Source organism: Pseudorasbora parva, chromosome 7 (assembly GCF_024679245.1).
Source record: "Pseudorasbora parva isolate DD20220531a chromosome 7, ASM2467924v1, whole genome shotgun sequence".
NCBI lineage: Eukaryota > Metazoa > Chordata > Actinopteri > Cypriniformes > Gobionidae > Pseudorasbora > Pseudorasbora parva.
In genome coordinates, this window is record NC_090178.1 from 15,870,052 (window position 1) to 15,893,506 (window position 23,455).

Here is a 23,455-nt window from a genome sequence, read left to right on the forward strand (position 1 = left end):
GACAAACCCAGAAATTGAGTTGTTTGAACCCAATGATTGGACCCATTCAAACAACCCAATTTCTGGGTTTGTTCATTTTCAACCCAACTTGTGTTGTTTTTAACCCAGTATTTTTTAGAGTGTATTGTGTCTTTAAATCTGTTTTATTGTTCACAACATTATGTTGCCATGGCATTAAGTTATGACTATATAGGCTATACCTTTAAAACAGTGAGTATTTTAACATTTAAGGTGCGCCTAGATCAAAGATTTTGCTTCTTTTTTTTCTTCTTTTTTTTTTAAGAAAAAAGGACAGGTGGAAAAAATGTTGTAACCAACATTATGCAACAAATGCTAAATCTAATAACGCATTTGGCCTTTGAAATTATTTTTTAATTAGTCCACAAATGAATGTTAACCAATAACATCCTTTTCCCAATCCAATTAAATGCGGATAGATAAAATCAAGTCCCCCCTTCATCATATCTCACTAATATTCTGTTTCACTCTTAAATACGTAACGTAATGCAAGTTCAATGTATTCTAAATGCTGTCTTCAGTATAAATGTTTGTCGCTAGTAAATGCAGCACATTCTGCTGCCCTGTGGGAACTGTTTTCTACTGGCACACCAGACTTAAATTAAACCTTAATCAACCTATAAATCAGATCCTGTCATATGAAGCTGATGAGCAGAGCGACTCAAAGTGGGGGGACGTGTAATTCCTCACGCCATAGAGGTTTGGATCACAAATGAACTCGGGGGTTTAGTATCTAAAGCTAGACACAGTAAGCTATACAGGTGTAATTATGCTGTCAAAATCAGGAAATCAGAAAATATTTAATCTTTAAAGGCACCGTTCATAAAAAAAAAAACGAGATTTCTGTCATTCACTCACAAAAACATATGGGTTTGAAACAATGTAAGTGAGAGTAGACGATGGCAGAACTGTCATTTTTGGCTGAATTATTCAGTTAATATACAGCTGTATGGAGAGGGACCTCAGAGCAATGAGATTTTCCTGTGGATGAAGATGTGAAAACAGACACCAAGTGGGCAACAGAAACAGAACATCCTGTTGATTGACACTTGATCGCTTTGCACCTGGTTAGGACGCAGTGTTGTTAGAACAAACTGTATTTTTGACACTTGCCTGGTACTCCTGGTGGGGTTTTGAGGAACTTTCCATTAAAATGTTGAATCACCACATCACATTTCTCAGTGGACTCCATTCTGTGACAGAAAGAGGAACAAAAAAAAACACACAGCATGAGGCAGAATTAAAGTCATTGGTCATGACTGCAGTGAAAACATTGAACAGATTTAGCAATTTGAAACTCAAGTATGGATATTTTTGGCCCTGTGGACATTTAGAAAAATCTCTATTAAAACACATTTTTCATTCTCTCACCAGTTACCAGTTTAATTTGTTGATAACAATGACAAACAGTGGGCATATATATATATATATATATATATATATATATATATATATATATATATATATATATATATATATATATATATATACACTTTTTTTTTTTACGAATCAGCCGTCATGTTTCTGAATCAACACATTTAATTTCCACAATATTTAGAAATAAAATAAATAAATCCAATATTTCAAGAATATAAAAATCAATAATTAAAGCTACACTGTGTGATATTTTCCCCCATCTAGAAGTGAAAAGGTATATGACCATCCAGTGAATATTAGTTTTTGTTCCCCTCAATTCTGATTTCGTTTTAACTCATACGGTGGCCGATTTAGTCCAAGATTAACATGGCAATCCCCCTCTTCACATTTGACACCGTGCCATCGTGTGTTAAAACACGAAAGGTGAAGCTTGAATTTATGGGTATGTCCCTCTTTGGCTAATGTACTTTCAAAATGGAGGAGCAACAAAGCACCCAGCATTCGAACCCCTCACCCGTATGTATTTTCAATGGCATATTATAAACTTACAAGAATACTTTATTGCTTGAAAGAAGTAAATATACATTAATGAGCACATATTTTTGAAAGAACTAAGTGTTTTTAGCTAAGAATAAACTAAAAAAGTTACACAGTGTAGATTTAATATTTCTGTACAGAATTTCACTTTGTTTAAGATTGAAGATCAGTGTCTAATGCCTGCTAAAGACCGCGATTTCGGAAACCCTATAAGGTCATTACAAATTACACTGTACAACATTGATCTAAAAAATAACGCAAGTTAGTATAGAAGAATGAAACGTCATCACCATGCGCTAGTGGCAGACAGAGCAAGATGAATCACACAATTGCCAATTGTGGTTTTTATGTGTGCTGAAAAAAAGAGGGGGAAGCGAAAGAAGAGAATATGGAGGCAGTCATGGCTAGGGAAAAGTGGCCCACTTGGCATGCCAATTTTGCAAATGGAGCTTGAGGTATGTAGTTTTTTTGTATGTAATGTTATTTCATGCATTATGACTTAATTACACTGTTACATATTTGGAGTCTAATGCTAAACATGGGCACAATTTAAAAAGATTTGTTGGACGTATAAATGAGTATGTGCCAAATACACTCCTTCAGGATTCTAACAAGTTTCCAAAAGATTTTCTGAGTATGGCCCTGTATGATGTCATAAAGGGCGGAATTCCTTGTATGGGCACTTCTCCCGGATGAGATCAGCCAGAGCGAGTTTTTTTTTTAGACCATGGAATCAACAAGGTTACTAAAGAAGTGTTTTTGGTTGTGAGGAAAAGATAACCTTGTTCAGCTTCCCAAATAACCCAGCGTTAAAGAAACAGTGGATGCAGTTTGTTTTTCTGGAGCAGCAACAGAGTTCTGCAAGCTTGTGTTTGTTTCGTTTGTTCAGGCAGTGAGTGAAACATGTCAAAAAAAGGTCTGTTTTGTTGGCAATCGGCACGTAAGTGCATATAATGTAAAGACTACGAATATATAGTGAATCGAAAGTTATCCAGGAATAATGTCATGATCTATTGTGTGTGTGTGTGTGCTTGTGACTCTTTAGCTTCACCCACTGCATGCCTCCACAAGTTTTCGAAAATAATTGGTAGAGCGTATCTGTCTTTTATAAAAATTATAAAACTAAAGATTATTCGGAAATATGAAGAATGCAGTACTACTCTATGGGTACTCCAGATTAACACGATATAATATGTGTGTGCAGAAACTGTGTGTGAAACTGTGTTACCCTTTGAGTTTTAGCTCCATGTCGCATTAATCAATATATCATTTGTATTTTTATTGGCTAGTAGACGTATTAGTCTACTATTATTAGTCAGTAGACGTAGGCCATGATCATGCTAAATTTCTGACACTGTCAGAAAATTATCGCAGGCTATCTTTGGTCACAAGACCGTAACAACGGCTGTCTTTGAACCCCTTCCACTATACGACATAGGACCACCTTTTAGGAGCCACAACCACAGAAATCCCCACGATTGGGGATCTTTTGTCTGGGACAACCCAAAATCATATAATGTGTACTGGGCATAAGTCAAAGGTGAACCAACAAAATTGATAAATATTTAAATGTAAACATAAGCCAAAAAAAAAAAAAAAAACTATGAAGGCAAAGTTCCTGGTTTTAATGTGATCTTCATATAATAGTTTCAATAGTTTCAATCAATTAGTTTTAACCCCAGGGACATTTAAATTGTATTTGAAGAAATATCCTTATATGTTAATTATAAAGAATGAAAGGAGAGGGATAGAAAGCGTGAGAGAGGGAAAATAAAGAGCGACAGGGGTGTTATATAGTGTTTGTTTCGGGCTGCTGGGAGTCTTGATTTAGTCTGTGCTCTCTGGAGTGGCTTCTCTCCTCTGTGCGGCCCCATTCAGCTCTGCTCACCCAATCATGGCTGAACGGCTAATTGCCTGACTGGCACAATTGTAGACACACACATATACACACACATCCCTCTGCTGGGATCTCTTACACAGCCAGTGACCCTGAAAACCAGCCAACCCACCCCACACGCGCCACACAAGAGAAGGAGGAAAAAAGCAGGAAAAGAAAGAAACTAAGGGATGTTTTTATATGTGCCCTCTTGAACAAACGCTCTGTCTGGCCTTGCATACCCCACAGAAGATCTTTTCACACTTAAAGGGATAGTTCACCCAAAAATAAAAATATCCATAATTTATGCACTCTCAAGCCATCCTTGGTGTATATGACATTCTTCTTTCAGACGAATACAGTCGGAGTTATATTAAAAAAATGTCCTGGTTAATCCAAAAAAAAGTGTACCCATCCATTATAAAAGTAATCCATATGGCTCTGGGGGGTTAATAAAGGCCTTCTGAAGTGAATCAATAGGTTTGTGTAAGAAAAATATCCATATTTAAAACTTTATTAAATAAAATATCTAGTTTCCGGCAGACCGCCTTTTGTATTCAACTTGCAAAGGAAGTGTAATGCCTCTCTCAGTTCAAAATCCTCATGTCTGATGTCTTCGTCATCACAGTTACGCTTTTTTCATAAGCTGAATACGGAAGGTGGCCTGCCGGAAACAAGTTATTTTACTTTACATTAAATATGGATATTTTTCTTACTAAAAAAAGTTTCCCAGGGAATTAGAATGATCCAGGGCTAAGTATTTCAAGAGTGAAAAGCCCTAGAGAGTGTTGGTTGTCAAGGTTACCTGGCAAAACCGACCCCTCGACTGACCCCGTTGGCGTCTCTGAGTATCCGTGTGGAGATGACATGTCCAAAAGGCTTCAGCATGTTCTCCAGCTCTTGTTCATCCATTGAAACCGGAAGGTTCGAGATGTACAAGTTAGTGGGGTCCTGCTCTTGTTGCTGTGGAAAAAACATGCAAAGTCTGACATTAGAAATCATGATGTAGTCACACATATTCAGACTTTAAATTATAGGCATAAACTCTAGCTGCAACTTATCCAGGCCAATGACCCATTGAGTCAGAACGTGGCGTTCTGAGTGACATATCAATTTACCAAAGATCTTAATTCATACTTAACGAAACACACTATACAGGTGGAGATGCCTTGTTTACTTGCTACAGAGTGTCTCAGACAAAACTTGTAAATGTCTTTCGGAGATTACAACCATCCTAGGGGTATTTTGGTCTGATCTTCCATGCTGGTTTTTTGTTTTTTACAACTTCACGGCATGAGAAACCAAAGGATGGAAACAAAAAGGATGGAGAGGATAGAGAAAGAGCTACCTGTTAAAGCTAAAAGCTGTGTTTAAATGAAAACCACAAGATGCTGGAGGGCCTTAACTGGATACATCTCTACCTGTCTCTCATTCAGGCACTGGTGTTGATGGCCTCTTCTAGAGACACGGTGAGGCTGGATAATGGGGGACAGCGCACATGATACAGACACTGGATGGAAGTTGTTGAAGCGTGTGTGTGTGTGTGCGCAAAGACCAAAATGAGCAGCATTAAAGCACTTGCACACTAAGAGAACATACTGCATTTGTCTCTTTGAAGCCCAGGCTAAAATGTGCAGAGGAAAATCGTACACTGCAACAAAAAAAAAAGTTTCTGAACCAAGAAATGGCAATTTCATTAAGGCCATGTGTCCACCAAAGTGTTTTTTCCTGAGGCTAGCATATTTTTTCCAATAGTTTTCAATGGGAGCACCGCATTTTTAAAACGGCAGCAGCATGACAAGGTGCTGAACCACTATTTCACAGCTTTTTTTTTACTGATCAGTGAGCAATGAAGAATGTTCAAATTTGGGTAAAGCACAGCACTGTCATCAAATTATATCAGAGCTGTGTTCTATCCACCCTACTGTACGGCACAGAATGTTGGAGAATGACAGCAGATGACATACGCCAACTATCAGTCTTCCACACAAAGAGTCTGAGAAGAATCTGTCGGATTTTTTGGCCAAGCAAGATAGCAAATGAAGATCTTTTAACAAGATGTCAACAAGACAGCATAGATAGCATCATAACAAAGAGGCGCTGGAACTGGATTGGGCATGTTTTGAGAAGAGAGGACGACCCAAGGTCACCTGGCGTCGCACAGTAGAGGAAGAAATTAAATCTATGAACCTGACATGGGGAGATGTCCATAAAAAAGCCCAGAATCGTCCAGAGTGGAGAACTTTCGTTGCTGCCCTACATGCCAGAGGCATAATGGGCAGTAAGTAAGTAAGCAAAGCACTGTCATCACTGTCACTTTTTACCCAGCCGCCCAATCACAGTGGAGGAGGGGCGGGACAAATAGCACAAAGACCAACCGCCACATTCTGCCACTTATTCAGCGGCAACAGGTGACAAAAACAAGCATAATAAGTTAACAGGGGAAAAAAATTAAAATTAAAAAAGAGCAACATTTTTATATAGAAACAATACAGAAACAAACTATCCATAAGACCAGATGCTAGTAACACTTCTGTGGTTATTCTATATCATAGCAAGCAAAGTGTTTCAACTAAAAAAAAATAACAATACGATAAAACGATAGGCGTTTACAGCAGAGTGCCTGGCATTTTCAGCCGTTAATATCAATATAATATTAATATTAAATAAGTAATTCTAAGTATAGTATGTATGAGTCCATGTCAAGACATTAATTTACAAAACATTTTTGCAATGTTTTTTTTTATTAAATCTGCACTATGTAATTTTTCCGTCCGCTAGAGGGTAGTTTGTAAAGGTAGTTTGATGATGCCAAGTTTGAGTGCAGAATCTTGGGATATGTGGTCTTCACCTCACAGCTGGTGGAAAAGAATCGGGATAGGACTCATGTTCATGAATGTGATTATTAACGTTACTGTAGTATGAAGCAGAGCAGGACCGAGTTTTGTTGTGCTGAGCAAGGCCGCTGGAGCGATTGTTAAGCGACACACAGCTCGCGAGCAACAGGACTTTTATTATGACGGGACACAGTCATTTCCACTTTTCAGGAGTATGAGGTAACGCAGCTTTGTTTATCACATTAGATACATTTAAGTGTGTTTAAAATGATGTTATGACGTTACTCTGTGCGTTCACTCTGCGGCTGCTGTGATACTTGTTTACACTGCTAAGAGTAAAGCGCTTCTGCCAAATAAAATCGGAAACCGAGGGTAAAGCAAAAATGACGCAATTGACAGGCGACTCCCTCAGACGGCCCGGCTCCTTGTAAAAAAAAAAAAAAAAAGGTATATATATATATATATATATATATATATATATATATATATATATATGTATTTTGAACACATCATCCTCATTATGCATGTTGTCTTACTCCATGCTGTAAAGGCTGGAAAGCCTACTACCAGTTAAGCATATTAGGTGATGTGCATCTCTGTAATGAGAAGGGGTGTGGTCTAATGACATCAACACCCTATATCAGGTGTGCATAATTATTAGGCAACTTCCTTTCCTTTGGCAAAATGGGTCAAAAGAAGGACTTACCAGGCTCAGAAAAGTCTAAAATAGTGAGATATATTGCAGAGGGATGCAGCAGTCTTAAAATAGCCAAGCTTCTGAAGCGTGATCATCGAACAATCAAGCGTTTCATTCAAAATAGTCAACAGGGTCGCAAGAAGCGTGTGGAAAAACCAAGGCGCAAAATAACTGCCCGTGAACTGAGAAAAGTCAAGTGTGCAGCTGCCAAGATGCCACTTGCCACCAGTTTGGCCATATTTCAGAGCTGCAACATCACTGGAGTGCCCAAAAGCACAAGGTGTGCAATACTCAGAGGCATGGCCAAGGTAAGAAAGGCAGAAAGTTGACCACCACTGAACAAGACACACAAGCTGAAACATCAAGACTGGGCCAAGAAATATCTCAAGACTGATTTTTTTTTCTAAGGTTTTATGGACTGATGAAATGACAGTGAGTCTTGATGGGCCAGATGGATGGGCCCGTGGCTGGATTGGCAGAGAGCTCCAGTCCGACTCAGACGCCAGCAAGGTGGAGGTGGAGTACTGGTTTGGGCTGGTATCATCAAAGATGAGCTTGTGGGGCCTTTTCGGGTTGAGGATGGAGTCAAGCTCAACTCCCAGTCCTACTGCCAGTTTCTGGAAGACACCTTCTTCAAGCAGTGGTACAGGAAGAAGTCTGCATCCTTCAAGAAAAACATGATTTTCATGCAGGACAATGCTCCATCACACGTGTCCAAGTACTCCACAGCGTGGCTGGCAAGAAAGGGTATAAAAGAAGAAAATCTAATGATATGGCCTCCTTGTTCTCCTGATCTGAACCCCATTGAGAACCTGTGGTCCATCATCAAATGTGCGATTTACAAGGAGGGGAAACAGTACACCTCTCTGAACAGTGTCTGGGAGGCTGTGGTTGCTGCTGCACGCAATGTTGATGGTGAACAGATCAAAACACTGACAGAATCCATGGATGGCAGGCTTTGAGTGTCCTTGCAAAGAAAGGTGGCTATTGGTCACTGATTTGTTTTTGTTTGGTTTTTGAATGTCAGAAATGTATATTTGTGAATGTTGAGATGTTATATTGGTTTCACTGGTAAAAATAAATAATTGAAATGGGTATAAATTTGTTTTTTGTTAAGTTGCCTAATAATTATGCCCAGTAATAGTCACCTGCACACACAGATATTCCCCTAAAATAGCTAAAACTAAAACTTCCAAAAATATTCAGCTTTGATATTAATGAGTTTTTTGTGTTCATTGAGAACATGGTTGTTGTTCAATAATAAAATTAATCCTCAAAAATACAACTTGCCTAATAATTCTGCACTCCCTGTATATATATATATATATATATATATATATATATATATATATATATATATATATATATATATATATATATATATATATATTTATCTTTTTTTTAACGAACGTATTAGTTAATATATATATTTTTTTAAAGTTAACTTTCTATGAACACCACATACTTGAGGTGTATACATTGCAAAAGAAAACGGCCAGACGGGATGTGCTGTGAATCTGTAACACAACCTGAGAAGTGAGAGAAAAAGTATTGAAAACAGAAAGTGCTGGTGGGCTAGCAGAGAAGGATGGCAACCTGCTGGTGAGTTAAGGAGTTATCCGACGTGTGTGCGTGTGTGCAAATATTCCATTTGTGATGTGTGAGGCCCAGCCCTGCAGGAGACCATCACTCTTTTATTAAGTGAAAGTGATTAAAAGAGCAACTGTAGTTGCTTTATGATATCTCCTCACACACCAGATGTTCTCTACACGCACATTCTCTGGCTGAGATCCAAACGGGTTATTGAACACCCCACGCAGGGCATTACAAGTGGTGACATTATCAAGCCCCGTACTGAAAACTGCTCCAAAATGACCGCTACGGTATAGATGAGAAAAGGTTTGTGCAATATATAAAACTGTTTTATGTATATTAAACTAATTAAAAAAAACATAAACATGTTAATAAGATTTAAAATGTTTTAATCATGGAAAGTTTAAACAAACAACAGCATATAAAGCCCTATTCGGAAGGCAATTGTTTCTCAAGGTGACATCCATAAAAGAACAATTTGCATGGCTCCTTCGTGATAAAACTTTGGATGAATATCATGCAGGGGACAGTTGCAGAAGTGATTAATGCAATGGTAAGAAGTACAGAGTATTCTTAAACATTTTTAATTTTCTAAAACTGGGCACACACTACTGTTTTAGGTCAGAAGGATTATTTTAATGATTCTGAAAAAAGTCACCTTGGTTGTATAACTGATTAGGCTTGTATGCTTTGAAAGGGAACTTCTGTTAAATAAAATATCTCACTTGGCATTGAACTTTGAGCTTTATAATTTTACAGGTATTATTTATGCTCCAACAGCAACATTACACCCTAACTAAAGTTTGAAAGATGGAATCGCGAAGAACGGGACCTTTAACTTATATTAATCCCTCATGTAATTCAACAACCGTAAGTCCTCCGTTCATCTTCGGAACACAAATGAAGATATTTTTGTTGAAATCCGATGGCTTAGAAAGGCCTTCATTGACACCAATGTCATTTCCTCTCTCAAGACCCATAAAAGGCACTAAAAATGTCATTACAAAGCCCATCTCACTACAGTGGTTCTACAATAATTTTATGAAGTGACAAGAATAATTTTTGTGCTCAAAAAAACCCTACACTATATAATAACGACTTATATAGTGATGGGCAATTTCAAAACCTTCTTTCTGAAGCCTCTGAGCCTTATGAATCAGTGTATTGATTCATGGTTCGGATCACGTGTCAAACCGACAAACTGCTGAAATCATGTGACTTTGGCAGGCCGAGCCGCTGATTCGATACACTGATTCATAAAACACGAAGCTTTATGAAGCAGTGATTTGAAATCAGCCATTACAAAGTCCATCTCACTACAGTGGTTCTACAATAATTTTATGAAGCGACGAGAATAATTTTTGTGCGCAAACCCCCCCCAAAATAATGACTTATATAGTACAAGTTGTTATTTGGGGGGGAGGGGGTTTCAATGGATCAATAGGGGGGGGGGGGGGGGGGGGGAGGTCTGTCAATGAAGGTCTGTCTGAGCCATCGGATTTTAACACTAATATCTTCATTTTTGTTCCAAATATGAACAAAGTTCTTATGGGTGTCTAACGTCTTATGAGTGAGGAATTAATGACAGAATTTTCATTTTTGTGAACTTACCCTTTAACAAATACAACTTTTGATTTTAATAATGTTTTAGTAAATGTTGAAATTAATATTAAAAAGATTTTAAAATGCTGTAGAAGAGCAGTTCATTCTTAGTTCATGTTAACTAATGTAGTTAACTAAAAAAAAAAAAAACTTATTGTAAAGTGTCACCTAAAAACAGTAATGTTGTTAAATAATAATAATAATAATAATATAATTATTATTTATTTTATTTATTGGCACCTTTCAAGACACTCAAGGACACCTCAAAAATAAAAGGATACATGAACAATAAATGAAAAAAAGGACGTGATTTAATAATTGAAAAACTAAAACTATTACGTATGTCTTGAGGTAGGGTATTCCAAAGACTCAGAGCAGTACAACTAAAAGCTCTACATCTCATAGTCAGGCGTACAGAATGTATAACTAGAGTCAAAGAAGCAGAAGAATATGAAATTGCTAGATTATGGATCTGATGTTCGTGTAATGACCCGGGCTGCTGAATTCTGGAACATTTGAAGTTTGTAAAGAAGATTCTGTGAAACACCACTGAGAAGAGAGATACAATAGCCCATACAAGAACTAATGCATGTACAAGGACAGCAGTCCTATTAGCAGAGAAAATGATGAATATTTCTCAGATGATAATAAGCTGACCGCGTAATGGTATTTGGATGTGCCTCAAAAGATAAAGTGCTAATAAAGTGAAATATTATTGCGATTTAAATTAGCTGATTTCTATTTGAATATATTTTTAAATGTAATTTATTCCTGTGATGGCAAAGCTGAATTTTCAGCAGCCATTATTCCAGTCTACAGTGTCACATGATCCATTTCTTATTATTATCAATGCTATCTCCTTAAAGACCCGCTGTGATGAAAATCAAGTTTTTAATGTTATTTTAATATCTATGTGGTGTTTTTAATATGATTTAGGACAAACAATGTGCAAAATCACAAGTCAACACCATTGTTGAGTATCTTCTCTTTAAAACTGCAGAGAACCAAAGACGAAAAAAGAAAAAGAAAAAAAAAACGGGGTTTGAAATCGCTGGTGATTCTGACATCACAAACAACCATGTGACCAATCAACGCGTGATTGTTAATGAGTGTATCTCTGCATATTCAAATGAGGCAAGGGTGTAGAGTTACATTCATGGTATTTTCAACACTTAAATATGTCATTTCGGTGATCAAATATGAGTTTTAATGGATACAAATATTGACTAAAGGGGGACTTTAATATTTTTGGAAACCATGACACTTTTTTCAGAATTCTTTGAAGAATAGTGTTCAAAGCATTTATTTGAAAATAATTTGTCTTAAATGTTTTTCTGTTTTTTTAGACAAATTAATGCATCCTTGGTGAATTTAAATATTATTTTCTTTAAAAAAAATACCCATGAATAATGATGAGACCATGTTGTGGCAAGGCTGGAAAGAAACTGTAGCTTATCATTTTCTCCTGAGAGTTTGGAAAAATATTGACGCTTCGAATTCAAATGGCAACAAAATCACAGATTAGCACCAGTACATGTTGAAATTACCTACACTGTAAAAAAACTAAAAAACAAAGTCGTCTCCAATTGAACATTTTCTAGTGTCTGATCACAATTACATTTTTCAGTTGGCCGAATTGAAATTCTTGCGAATTGATGCAAATTAATTCACAGAAATTCATTTTGGCCAAATGAAAAAGTTAGATGTGATCAGTCACCTGAACATTTTCAATTGGATACCTGAATTTTTTTTTTTTTACAGTGTAGCATATCAATGTAAAACACTTACTGCCTAATAAAGGTTTGAAGCTGAATGTCAAATGAATCCCAAAAGCTGTGGTTCCGGGTTATTCTGGAAATACCTTTACTTTAAAGGGGTTACCCACATCCCAGGGGGCAAGGGGTTAATAATTAAATTAGGACTCCACCCTCTTTCTTGGCCTGAAACATCTATTTAATTGCATTAGAGCCAAAGCCTCAGAAATACAAAAGAATAAGAGCTCAGTGAAATATCTCATAAATGTGTCACTCTCGTCAAACCTGAGAGCTGGGAAAGAGTGACAGGCAGGGGCATTAAGTCTGTGATGTGGATGGGAAAATACATTTGGAATCTCAATATAAAGACGAGGGGCTGATTTTCTAAAGGACGGACGTTGTGAGATGTATGAATGATTTATGAATATGAAATGAAAACACCGGCCCTTCCTTCAGGCCCCAAACAAAACTGAAAACAGAGCTCTCTGTGAGTGTGTGTGTGTGTGTGTGTGTGTGTGTGTGTGTGTGTGTGTGTGTGTGTGTGTGTGTGTGTGTGTGTGTGAGAGAGAGAGATACCTTCAAGGATCAGTATGCTTCTAAAATAATTCAGTATGGGGGACAAGGCCATGTTTTTGTTCCTCTGGTTCTGTTTTGAAACGTTAGATGAACATATGTATGTCGGTCTCCATCATAACCTGAGGATACAATGTCCCCAGCGCTCTCATTCTCTCTTTATCTTTAATGCTTTTCACCTTATGAAAAGTGGTTTTGCCTAGGTCATGCTGAACAGAAATACTGAACTGATCATATTATACTCCAAAGATTCTGCCTTTAAAATCCAAAACGAGACAGCTTACTGGTTATGGATGATGAGCAAAACAGATGAAATCCACAGAGAGATGCACTATAAATATGTGTGTACTTAAGTTACTTTTAGCAGCTCATCAGTGGACTGCAAACATTTGAACAACTGTTTACACACACGTTGTGTTTTCATGTTTTATGGGGGCATTCCATAGACCTAATGATTTAGGGGCAGATCTTACATAAAGTGACTGCTCCTGGTCTGCAGTGTCAAAAAAAAAAAAAAAACACACAAAGAAAGACAGAAAAGTGTATTGTCACTACAGGGACTAAGAAAAATTAGTTTCAGTATGACACAGTGCAACAAACAGCCAGAGTTCATTCTGTCCTTGCTGCTGCCTTTCCCAGAAATGAGCGATGAGGATTTCAGCAAGCATCTGTGAATGTCATACCAATCCACATCTCACCTAGACCTCTCTGTCTCCTGTAGGACAGCTCTGGTCCCGGTCGCCCCAATCGTCAACAGTCAGTACGCTCTGTTTAATTCTCTCCAACGGGAGCCCAGCAAAAAAACATGTTACGTTCTCCCAGCTACTGACGGAGGAACATGCCACTCTCGCTGATGGCTCTACAGTATAAATAGTTTTTAAATGCTTAATGAGCGTAACATAAATATTTAATGATATCTAAACCGTTTGGAGCTCAAGAGTTTCGTTACACACTTTATTTGCAGGAGAAGCGAAGTCAAGGCCGGAACCTTTCATGCAAACTAACGCATCTGCATGGACTGTCTGAGGCAGTCCGAGGAACACGTCTGAGACAGGTGTCCAAGGTCCGTCCGTGTTGCCTATGCTTAATATTTCTTTCGGGGCTGTACTTGGATTGGTCTACGGTACTGGAGCAACACTTCAGAGTATCAGCATTCCAGTGAGGGGAGAGATTAAACAGGGCTGGGAAGCTCACACACATTCCCATCGCCTGCATTACAGCCAGAACTAACAGCCCAGCCAACGGGCCTGTGCTCAGCTGATTAGCCCATAGGGACAGAGTGCTCCAGTTGGAGCTCCGCCAGCGAAGGCCAAAGGGAAGGTTGGGAAAGAATAGAAGGCTTAGAAGAACCATTAGGATGTTACAATGATGGTTGTTTAAAAAGAATGATAAAATTGATACCATCTTTCGATTAACACCGTGGGACCATATAAAGAGTCGTTTGTCACTAAACCAGCCAGGTGATCAATTTCCATCTCGTTCCCTCTTGAAATGATGTCTTTACATGATGTCTAAACATAGCCAGAAGGTAGTGCTGGAAACCGCAACCCGTTCTCACTCCCAAGGCATCAAAACCTGAAGCATGGTCAAGTGATTTTCGTGTCACAATGAAGATGCGAAAGGTACGCCTAGGCGTCATTTTTCGATGCGCTGGGTGCTCCATTCATTTCAATGAGGAGCCTTTGGCGTCATACACAGACGCATTGGGTATGGGAACGTTATCATCATGATGAAATATTATTGGTTTATGATTTGGATATGACTTGGAGAAGAAAAGATTCTACATAGAACCTTAAAAGGTGTTATCGGCACTATGTATTTGGAACCCCTAAAAGGTTCTATATAGAACCCTTTTTAAGTGCCATTACGGTTATTTCTTGTCATTATAGAACCTTTTTAGCATTAAGGTTCTTTGGAGTTGAGTATACTAAATAAAATAGCGTGAATAACATAAATGTAAATAAAATTATTATTTTATTTACATTTATTTTATTTATGCTATTTAGACACGTTTTAACATGCAACCCAACCACATTTCATCCCTAAACCTAACCATTTGTGTGAACATGATATAAAACAGGATATACAGTAACACAACTGCGTCCATAATTTATTAAAAAAGTACAAATAATCCAAGTTTTCCGAGGACAAACGATTGATTTGTGTGAAGAAAATCACCAAAAGCGTTCAGCGTCTCCATCCGCCGAAGATCATGAACACGTCAGATTTCAAATATTGCCGTCCGTTACGTCAGATTTTATAGAGAAATCGCATTGGCTCTCATATGTCTCGTGACCAATTGCGTCATTGCGTCAGCTTTCTTTGTAAAATTTCATTGGCTCTCGTATGTCTCCTGACCAATTCCGTCATTGCAAGGGCTGGGCGATATGGAGCAAAAAATATATCTCAATATATTTCGATATACGATATATATCTCGATATCTTTACAGGAAAAATAACCCCCTAAAAACTACAGCAAAAAAAAAAAAAAAAAAAAGCCAAATACCACAAATTCTTCTTTTTATTGAAGTGCAAAGAGGTAGTCAGTTCATGTAAGAACAAAGTGCTTTTGCGACATTTAAAAAAAAAAAACTCCCTGATGTCATAAATAATAATTTAACTGTAAAAGAAAATAAATAATACATATAGCCTTCTTTTCATTCATTTCATGCTTTCAAAAGATAAATCAAAGAATCCATTTTTACAGTGAAAGATTAAGCATTCTGCTTAAAGATGGGGGCATGACGAAGATATAAATGAACTGATTTTGTCATAACACCACTTCCTGTTAAATTTGTATCAAAATTCAAACAGTAGATGTCGCACTCTTTACTAACGCGTGACTGAGCGCCTCATCATGCGAATCATGTACACATGAGCCGATATTCACTTCTTTTCCAGTTACAGAACGAAATATGAATGTCAGAAGGTAGGCTATATGATAGGCTTAGGCTACAGCAAAACTTACAGAAGAGCACTGTGTCTCAGGACACCCTGGATGTCTCGTATTTCCCTCTGTAGTGATATTGCAAATTTTTAAAAATGTTTTCAAATGATATGCGATCATTTTGACATTTTAACCAAAACCATGCGATCAGTTAGAAACAAATCATAAACTGGCATGATTGTGACTGCGTCTCGCACCAATAGTGTCAATCACCTGACTGGGTCAAACTTGCGATTTGAACTTTGATTAACATTAATATTTCTTTTTGAATTTTAGCAAGCAGTTGTGTTAGAAGGAAAATCATGGTCTCTAAACTGAGTCTTGAACAATGCACTCGCTTGTAAACATGATAACTAATCCTCACCTGGTTGCGAACGCCGCTGTGTTCAATGCGACAGCACGCGAGGGGAGGGGGGACAAAAGCAACGAGGCGGGAGACGCGCGAGCACAGCACAGAGAAGGCAAACAAACGAAGTGGCGGAATCAGAAATAAATATAAACAACATATCGATATATACGATATGTCCAAATCCATATCGAGTTTAAAAAATATAGTATCGAGATATATTTGAAATATCGAGATATCGCCCACCCTAGTCATTGCGTCAAGCTTTCTTTGTAAAATGTCATTGGCTCTCGTATGTCTTGTGACCAATTGCGTCATGCTCAAGAGTTGTGTGTTTTATTTGAATGAGATAGAATAAGTTCGTTCTCAGAGCGGCAGGATCATCACTTCAGCGATAAAAACATTAAGATCAGCTCTGTTTATATAAAGATATCGTATGACTTCAGAAAACTTGGAATGCAACATGAGTTAATACTTTTATACTGGTTTTGGTCAGTTTTTGCAATAAATAACTTTTATTTGCCTTTTGTGTTTTATATTGTTTAGATGTGGGTAGGTTTAGGGTAGGAGTTGGGTTAGTTGCTACAAAATACCAAAGCATTTAAATATTAATAAAATAATGTCTGCTTTTACAAATGCAAAGAATTAAATGTGTCTTGAGGGTACCTTTAGCGTCTTCATTGTGACGCGGAAGGCACTTGACCATGCTTCGGATTTTGATGCCTTGGGAGTGAGAATGGGTTGGAAACCCGAGACCTGTGTCTTACTCACAATCAGCTTAATGTAAAATAAGTAACGTCTTGCTCAAGGATGAAAAATATACAGCACATAAATGCCATCCTGTCACATGGCGGCCACCCCAAAGCAACCTACTCTCTAATCTCTGACCAATCAGAGTAATTTGCAGGCCTGAGTGACAGGCTTCTGTCACCATTGGGTGGTTAACAGGGCTGGTAAAAGATGAAACCTCACTAATGCTATAGATTGCCACTAAATTGATGCCTGCAGTCTTAATTGGAGTTGCCATCAACAGCTGTTGCAATTTAGAGTTAATCACTGCATCAGGGCTGCTGCTCCTCATTTTAAGAGGATGGAGAGGGGAAAAATGGGCAGCGATAATTGCAACTGCAAGTGGAAATGATGAAGAAAAAAACAGACAAGAGTGGATTTTAAGTGTTCACATCCTTCAACATGCACAGATACTGATGAAAATAGTGTATGTGTGTGCGCCAGGTGAGGTCTTATTGTTCCTGAAGGTGGAAAGGTGCTGAGACTGTCAGTGTCTACTGTGCAAACGCAGCTGAATCCCAAAATGGAAAACGCAAGTCTCCTCTAGATTCATGGTCGCTGCGGTGGGATATCACACTTTACAGTCTGGTTATTCTCTCTTTCTCTCTCTCTCTCTCTCTCTCTCTCTCTCTCTCTCTCTCTCTCTCTCTCTCTCTCTCTCTCTCTGTTTTTTTCAGGTAGGGTATTTTTCCTTACTCTCTCTCTCTCAAAGGTCTCTCCACAGCAAAATGACCACCATAAAGATTAGCAGCCCATGACCTGAAAACATGTGTATGACTCAATGTCTGTACAATCACCCACAACCATTTATATAGTAACTCAAGCTCGGTTCTAAAGCTTGTCAGCTGCCTCGCTGCCTACTGCCTTTATAGAGCATTCAAAATGAAATAAGTGCGTGATTTAGACTGCACTACATAGGCAACAACTGTTGACCACAGGATACACTCCATGTGCCAAAGTGCTAGATGTCTTGCCTCAATACTCTTAAAGGGGTCATAGAAAAAAAAATGTCTTGATCTTTTAACATAAGAGGTCACCGTACTGTACATACTATATATATATACAATAATAATAATTTCTCCCACTCTGTCGCCATCTTGGATTTATTTTGCAATTGCAACGTATTCTGACATTGAATTTGGCGAAAACACAAAAGGTTTGTAACTTGATTGCATGAGCTAAATTTGTTAAAGTTAGCACCAAGGGTTTAGCCTGTATGCCAGCCGAATTTAGCCCCGCCCACAACATTTTTAGGTCTGGCAATTCGGTCTGGCATTGCTCCATAGAGGAGTAATTATCTCCGAACATGAAATCATCAGGGCGGGCTTTAGACGATGACAGACAGATGATCAACAGTAACATAATCATGCACGTCATCAAAGGAGCTTGGATTATATTTACTCGAATCCTAAACGGAGAGCTTGTTTGTATATGCATTCACCTTCATAATTTCTCTCAAAGATGATGATCATGTTGGGTAAGTACTCTGTGTATCAATAAATTCTTTTATTTTTTTACAACACCGGCAAAGATCGTTTATTCCAGCGCGTGTGCAGACAGAGTTGCCAAGTTTTTACAACAAAACCCGCCAACTACTAGCCCTAAACAATAGCTTCTCGTAGGGTTCTCCGTGGGAAAATGGTGTTTGGGGGGTAAAATGTGTGTTATTTTGGCATGGTTGCCTGCTAAAATTCGCACTTATGGATCTATATATCACATAATAGTCACTTAAACCCTTGGACATAGTTAAATAACCGCGGAAAAATCGCGGACTTGGCAACAAAGTGCATTTGATCTCTGTCTGTTGACATTTGACAATGCGTCGCTTCGTTGCTCTGATTGGTTTGCTCCATTGGGCTGCGATTATGAGGCGTGTTTCAGCCGAACCAGGAAAGACATCAATTGGATAGACGGTCTATCCAATTGAGGTCTTTCCTGGTTCTGTTGAAACACGCCTCATAATCGCAGCCCAATGGAGCGGTTTCAGACTCATATTCTGACTAGAATTGAGTATGACCACGTCAGGCTACCAAGGGTTACCAGGGTACTGCTAACTGAAACTTAATTAATATAATTAAATTAAAATAAATGAAACATAAATAGTATATTAAAATGTCAAAAGCTATGTGCACCTAAAAACATACAAATACAATCTGATTCAAGATTATAATTAAAACAAAAATAATAAATAATAGCACTTAAATAATATTTAAAATGTTATTTCCATCAGCTGCAAAACAGCAAATGTGTCCATGTAATAAATAATAACTGCACTAGTACACAGTGCATAATTTCAGACGCAGCGAAGGTATTATAATTGCGTTTTTTACTCATCAGAACAGAACAGCACCCACAATGCACTAAAAACATCCTAAGTTTAGGTACAGAGCCCCAGTTTCTCTTTCACTTACTGCAGCACTCCCCATGACATCCATCCATCACTCTCATTTTTCAACAATGTTTACCGGGAGCCAAATGAATTTATGATGCATTACCTTGTTAAAGAGGCCTAACCAGAGGGGCCATATTTGTTGTTTGTGTGACTCACTGTATTTGTGTGATGAATTTGTGCATGTAATTTGGTGTATAATGTTTATAAAAGATTAGGTGTGTTATGCTCGGTGCATGTTTGTGTGTTTAACCTGCTTTACAAAAATTGGTTAACAATTCAAAAGGGCTGTGTGTGTGCGTCTTTAGTGATGCATTTAGTCTGGAGTAATCCATCACGGAGCTGTAGCGGCTGATCCAGAGCAGTGCTGTCTGTCATAGGGTAGAGCAGTGAATTATGGGTAGCAACAAACACAGGCTGCCAGCAAAGCTTGAATCAATCTCAAAGCACTCAATCTTGAAAAAAACAAAACAAAACAAAACAAAAACAAAACAAAGAGAAAGAACAGTCAGACTGGCAAGATACAACGTCAGATATTTAGTTTTATTGTATCCATATGGTTTAGAGTCAGTCTGGACGCCAACGTTAAATGCTTTGTTAAAAAAAAAAAAAAAAAACTAGAGAGCTGCGCCTGTAAGCAACATTTTAAGTAACATTAGGCTCGAAATAAAGGGTGTTTCAAAATGTATAACCTTACAGGGCTGTCACGATTGAACTATATTATTTACTCATAAATAAATCCTTGATTGCAATTTATCGGTGTCGATTAATCTGCAAAACACTGGAGGTGGAAGAATTCCATTATTAGAAATTTAAAAACACACAGCGCTATTGTAAAATCACAGAGTCTGCAAGTCTTCGCATATGTTAACTTTAGGTTTCTTATAACGTTCATTTGGAAACGCAAATTGCACCATTTCACCAGATTTGCAACATACATCTAAAGGCAAAACAGAAGAATTAAATGTTGTTTGGCTAATATAATACAATGATTAAATGATGCTGTAAAGCATAACAACAACCACGCCCTCTGCAGGCATTTGTTATAAAGCGTAAAGTACATTAGTTGATTATGTTTATACTGTGTATATTACATTATGTATTGTAAAAGTGTTGTTCAGAGTTGCAAACGCTCCATTACACAGTGCATAGTTTACAAAACAATCTGCAGTTAAATGCTCCGAACAAACATCCTTCACCGTGATTCGGGATGCCATTAAAAAGAAACCATCCACTTGTTTGGTGAATCTGGGATCCTTCTGAATTCTGTACAGACCAGGCGGCAACCTTCCGTTCTCTCTCTTTTGAATCCAACATAGAAGTGACTTAAACTGTAATTCATTGACTGGCCGCTAGAGACAGGCTCCAAAAGGGAGTCAATCCCACAGACCCCCCCCCCCCCCCCCCCCCCCCCCCCATGTTAAAATACTTTCCAAACTTTACAGCAATAAATAAATAAATAAACAAATAAACAAATAAATAAATAAATGTTTACAGCTTAGTACAAAAAGTAGTTTTGTATAGCTAATTTTGCCCTTCATAACTGAGGGGCTGAATTTTTCTTGTAACTTCTCCGTTTAAATTATATTGAGGCTTAAAGTTCTGCATGATTAAGGGCGAGGCCACTTGAGTGACAGGTGGATTGTAGTTGCTGGTTTTAACAACTAGATACCCCAGCTCCACCCATGTTCTATCTCTTTGCCAATTTTTGGTTATCCGGGAGTGATGCACGATGCCAAGATGGCAATTTCAGCTCCGCCCACTTTGGATTTCAAAAATGCTCTTCAGAAACCTAAGGGTGACGTCACAGACACTTTGAACATTGTTTTATACAGTCTACGATACAGATGCACAAACAAGCTGTTTAAACAGGCTGCGTCAAAGCAAACGTTTTATTACTCTTCCATATGTCCTTTAGTCAACAGACCCAAACTCAAGGATGCATATCAGAAATGCATCTTTATCCAGTGTAAACCAGTGTCTATGATAATTTAATCTATTTGTTTTTTACTTGACGCTCGCATCCGTTGATGACAAATGTCAGGCGCTAAGCAACTGAACGATAGTGGCCATTGCCTATGATACAATAATGTATAACTTTTCGCTGCGGATTTGCTCTAGAGGCAGTCATATGCAAATAACTTTGACCTAGTGACATCACAGATCCCACAATATCCACACACACTGTTTTTTGAGGAGGACATTTTAACCTATGAAACTTAATTTCAGTTAGGAAACTGCTATAGAAGGTTCACTGGTTTTGGAGCAGAGCTAAAGTGTGAAATCCCTGATAAGAAAGTATAGGTTTGAATGAGGGGTGGTTATTTTATTAACTACCAGCGAGAGCTGTTTCTATGTAATCGTATACGACTATGTTTGACCCTACACTGAACTGCAGTCATGGATAAGGCTCTGCACTAAAAATATGCCCTAAATGTTCACAGATAAATAAAAAAGAGAGTAGGACAGATAGAGGGGAGAGCGAGAACAGGCAGAAATCATTCTGACAGCTCTGGGTGAGGGACTGCATCAGAAAGCGGCTTTAGCAGCGGCATCTTGACGAACAGATGTGGGAACATTTAAAAAACGAGACCCTGGGAGGCCGTTTATTTGATGTATTACTGGGACACCGGCAAAAAAAAGCAACGCTTGTTCTGGAGATCTAAATGAAATGATTTCCTAAAGCGAATCATAGCTTTTTTCTTACAGAAAGGATTATTTTTTGGAGTTATGCTATTGAGATTTTTCTATTTTGCCAGTTTCTTGCTGTGAAAATGTGCTGAGCTTTGTGAGCCAAATGTCCCCAAAAGGATAATAAAGCCTGAAATCACCTACAGCAGCCAATGGCCTCCACTAGGTAAAGAGCTTAATAAACGTACTAAATAATGTCTTCATGAAATAAAAAAATATGCAGAAAGATGAGTGTACATGTAGGAATACATGATATAGAAAGTACAATATATCAGGAAAAGAAATTCTAAAACAGAAGTCAGAAGAAAGTCCCACTTTGTGTGAGTGTTGGTCTGAGTCTTTGATGAATGTGGAATTTATTGTATAAGAACACTAGACTTGTGTTTACATAATGAAAATTAAACACAATGACAGGAAAATACTGAGGATGATCATCTGGGGGCGTAGATGTAAATGAGGATGCTGTATTTTATTTGACACTAATGAAAGTGATGCTGTGAGGGATGGAATTACAGTTTGTATATGACTGAAGATCCTGAATCATGTATAGTTTTCACAGCAGGTTTAATCACTAAAACATACTAGTGAAATCAGAGAGATCAAAACTCAAATATAAACATTGAGAGAGATACATTGAAAAAACTGTACTTCTGTCCCTTAGAGACTTGTTTTCTTCAGTTTTGAAGAACTTAGCTAACCGCTCCAATAGGACTGTATCAGTCCCATTTTAAAATAATCATTCAGAGCAATTTTCTGAATCAGAAAAAATGGTACATTAAAAAGATTTGACTCAACATTTGACTCAACATATATACAACATATATACATACACATAGATACATATATGTTTTATTAAATATATATCTAAATATTAAAGGTGTCATGAACTGGCTTTTTGAATTTCTTTGTACTGATGTCTGAGGTCAACTAATGACGTCTGTGTGGTTTTTACATTCAAAAAGATCATAACTAAGTAATAGGCTTCTTTCTACACTGGTTTTGAGGCTCTCTCCTGAACGCTAGGTTTTGATGGGCGTGCCGCACTGGAGACTTTGAAGAAAACGCCCACAGCTAGGATTGGATAAGATTTGCATATTTAATGAGCTTCAGCTCCCGTCATATCTACGCCTCTGTTAGTTCAGTTCACATGAGGGAGGGGTTGTTTTGAAAGTGGCAACCGAAATGATTTAAGTAAATCTTTATCAAACAAACACAATGATTTATTTCTCATCCACCTGCGATTGATTGGACTATTATTTTAGTATTACATGTCCCGCACGATCGTTTGATATAAGCGCGAACCGCGCGCACGCACGCACACACACACACACACACACACACACACACACACACACACACACACACACACACACACACACACACACACACACACACACACACACACACATGTGCGCACCCTTCAAATGTC

At 37.9% G+C, this 23,455-nt stretch overlaps 1 protein-coding gene across 3 annotated transcripts in view; it reads right to left on the reverse strand.

Annotated features, from left to right (window-relative positions):
- Positions 1–23,455, reverse strand: part of rbms3 (RNA binding motif, single stranded interacting protein) — a 187,225-nt gene that overhangs the window by 49,859 nt on the left and 113,911 nt on the right. For all 3 annotated transcript variants that reach the window (XM_067448291.1, XM_067448292.1, XM_067448294.1), the window contains 2 exons: positions 4,614–4,771; positions 1,132–1,211 (listed from right to left, as the gene is read on the reverse strand). In XM_067448291.1, the coding sequence (XP_067304392.1) occupies positions 1,132–1,211; positions 4,614–4,771 (238 nt within the window). The remainder of the gene's footprint in view (positions 1–1,131; positions 1,212–4,613; positions 4,772–23,455) is intronic.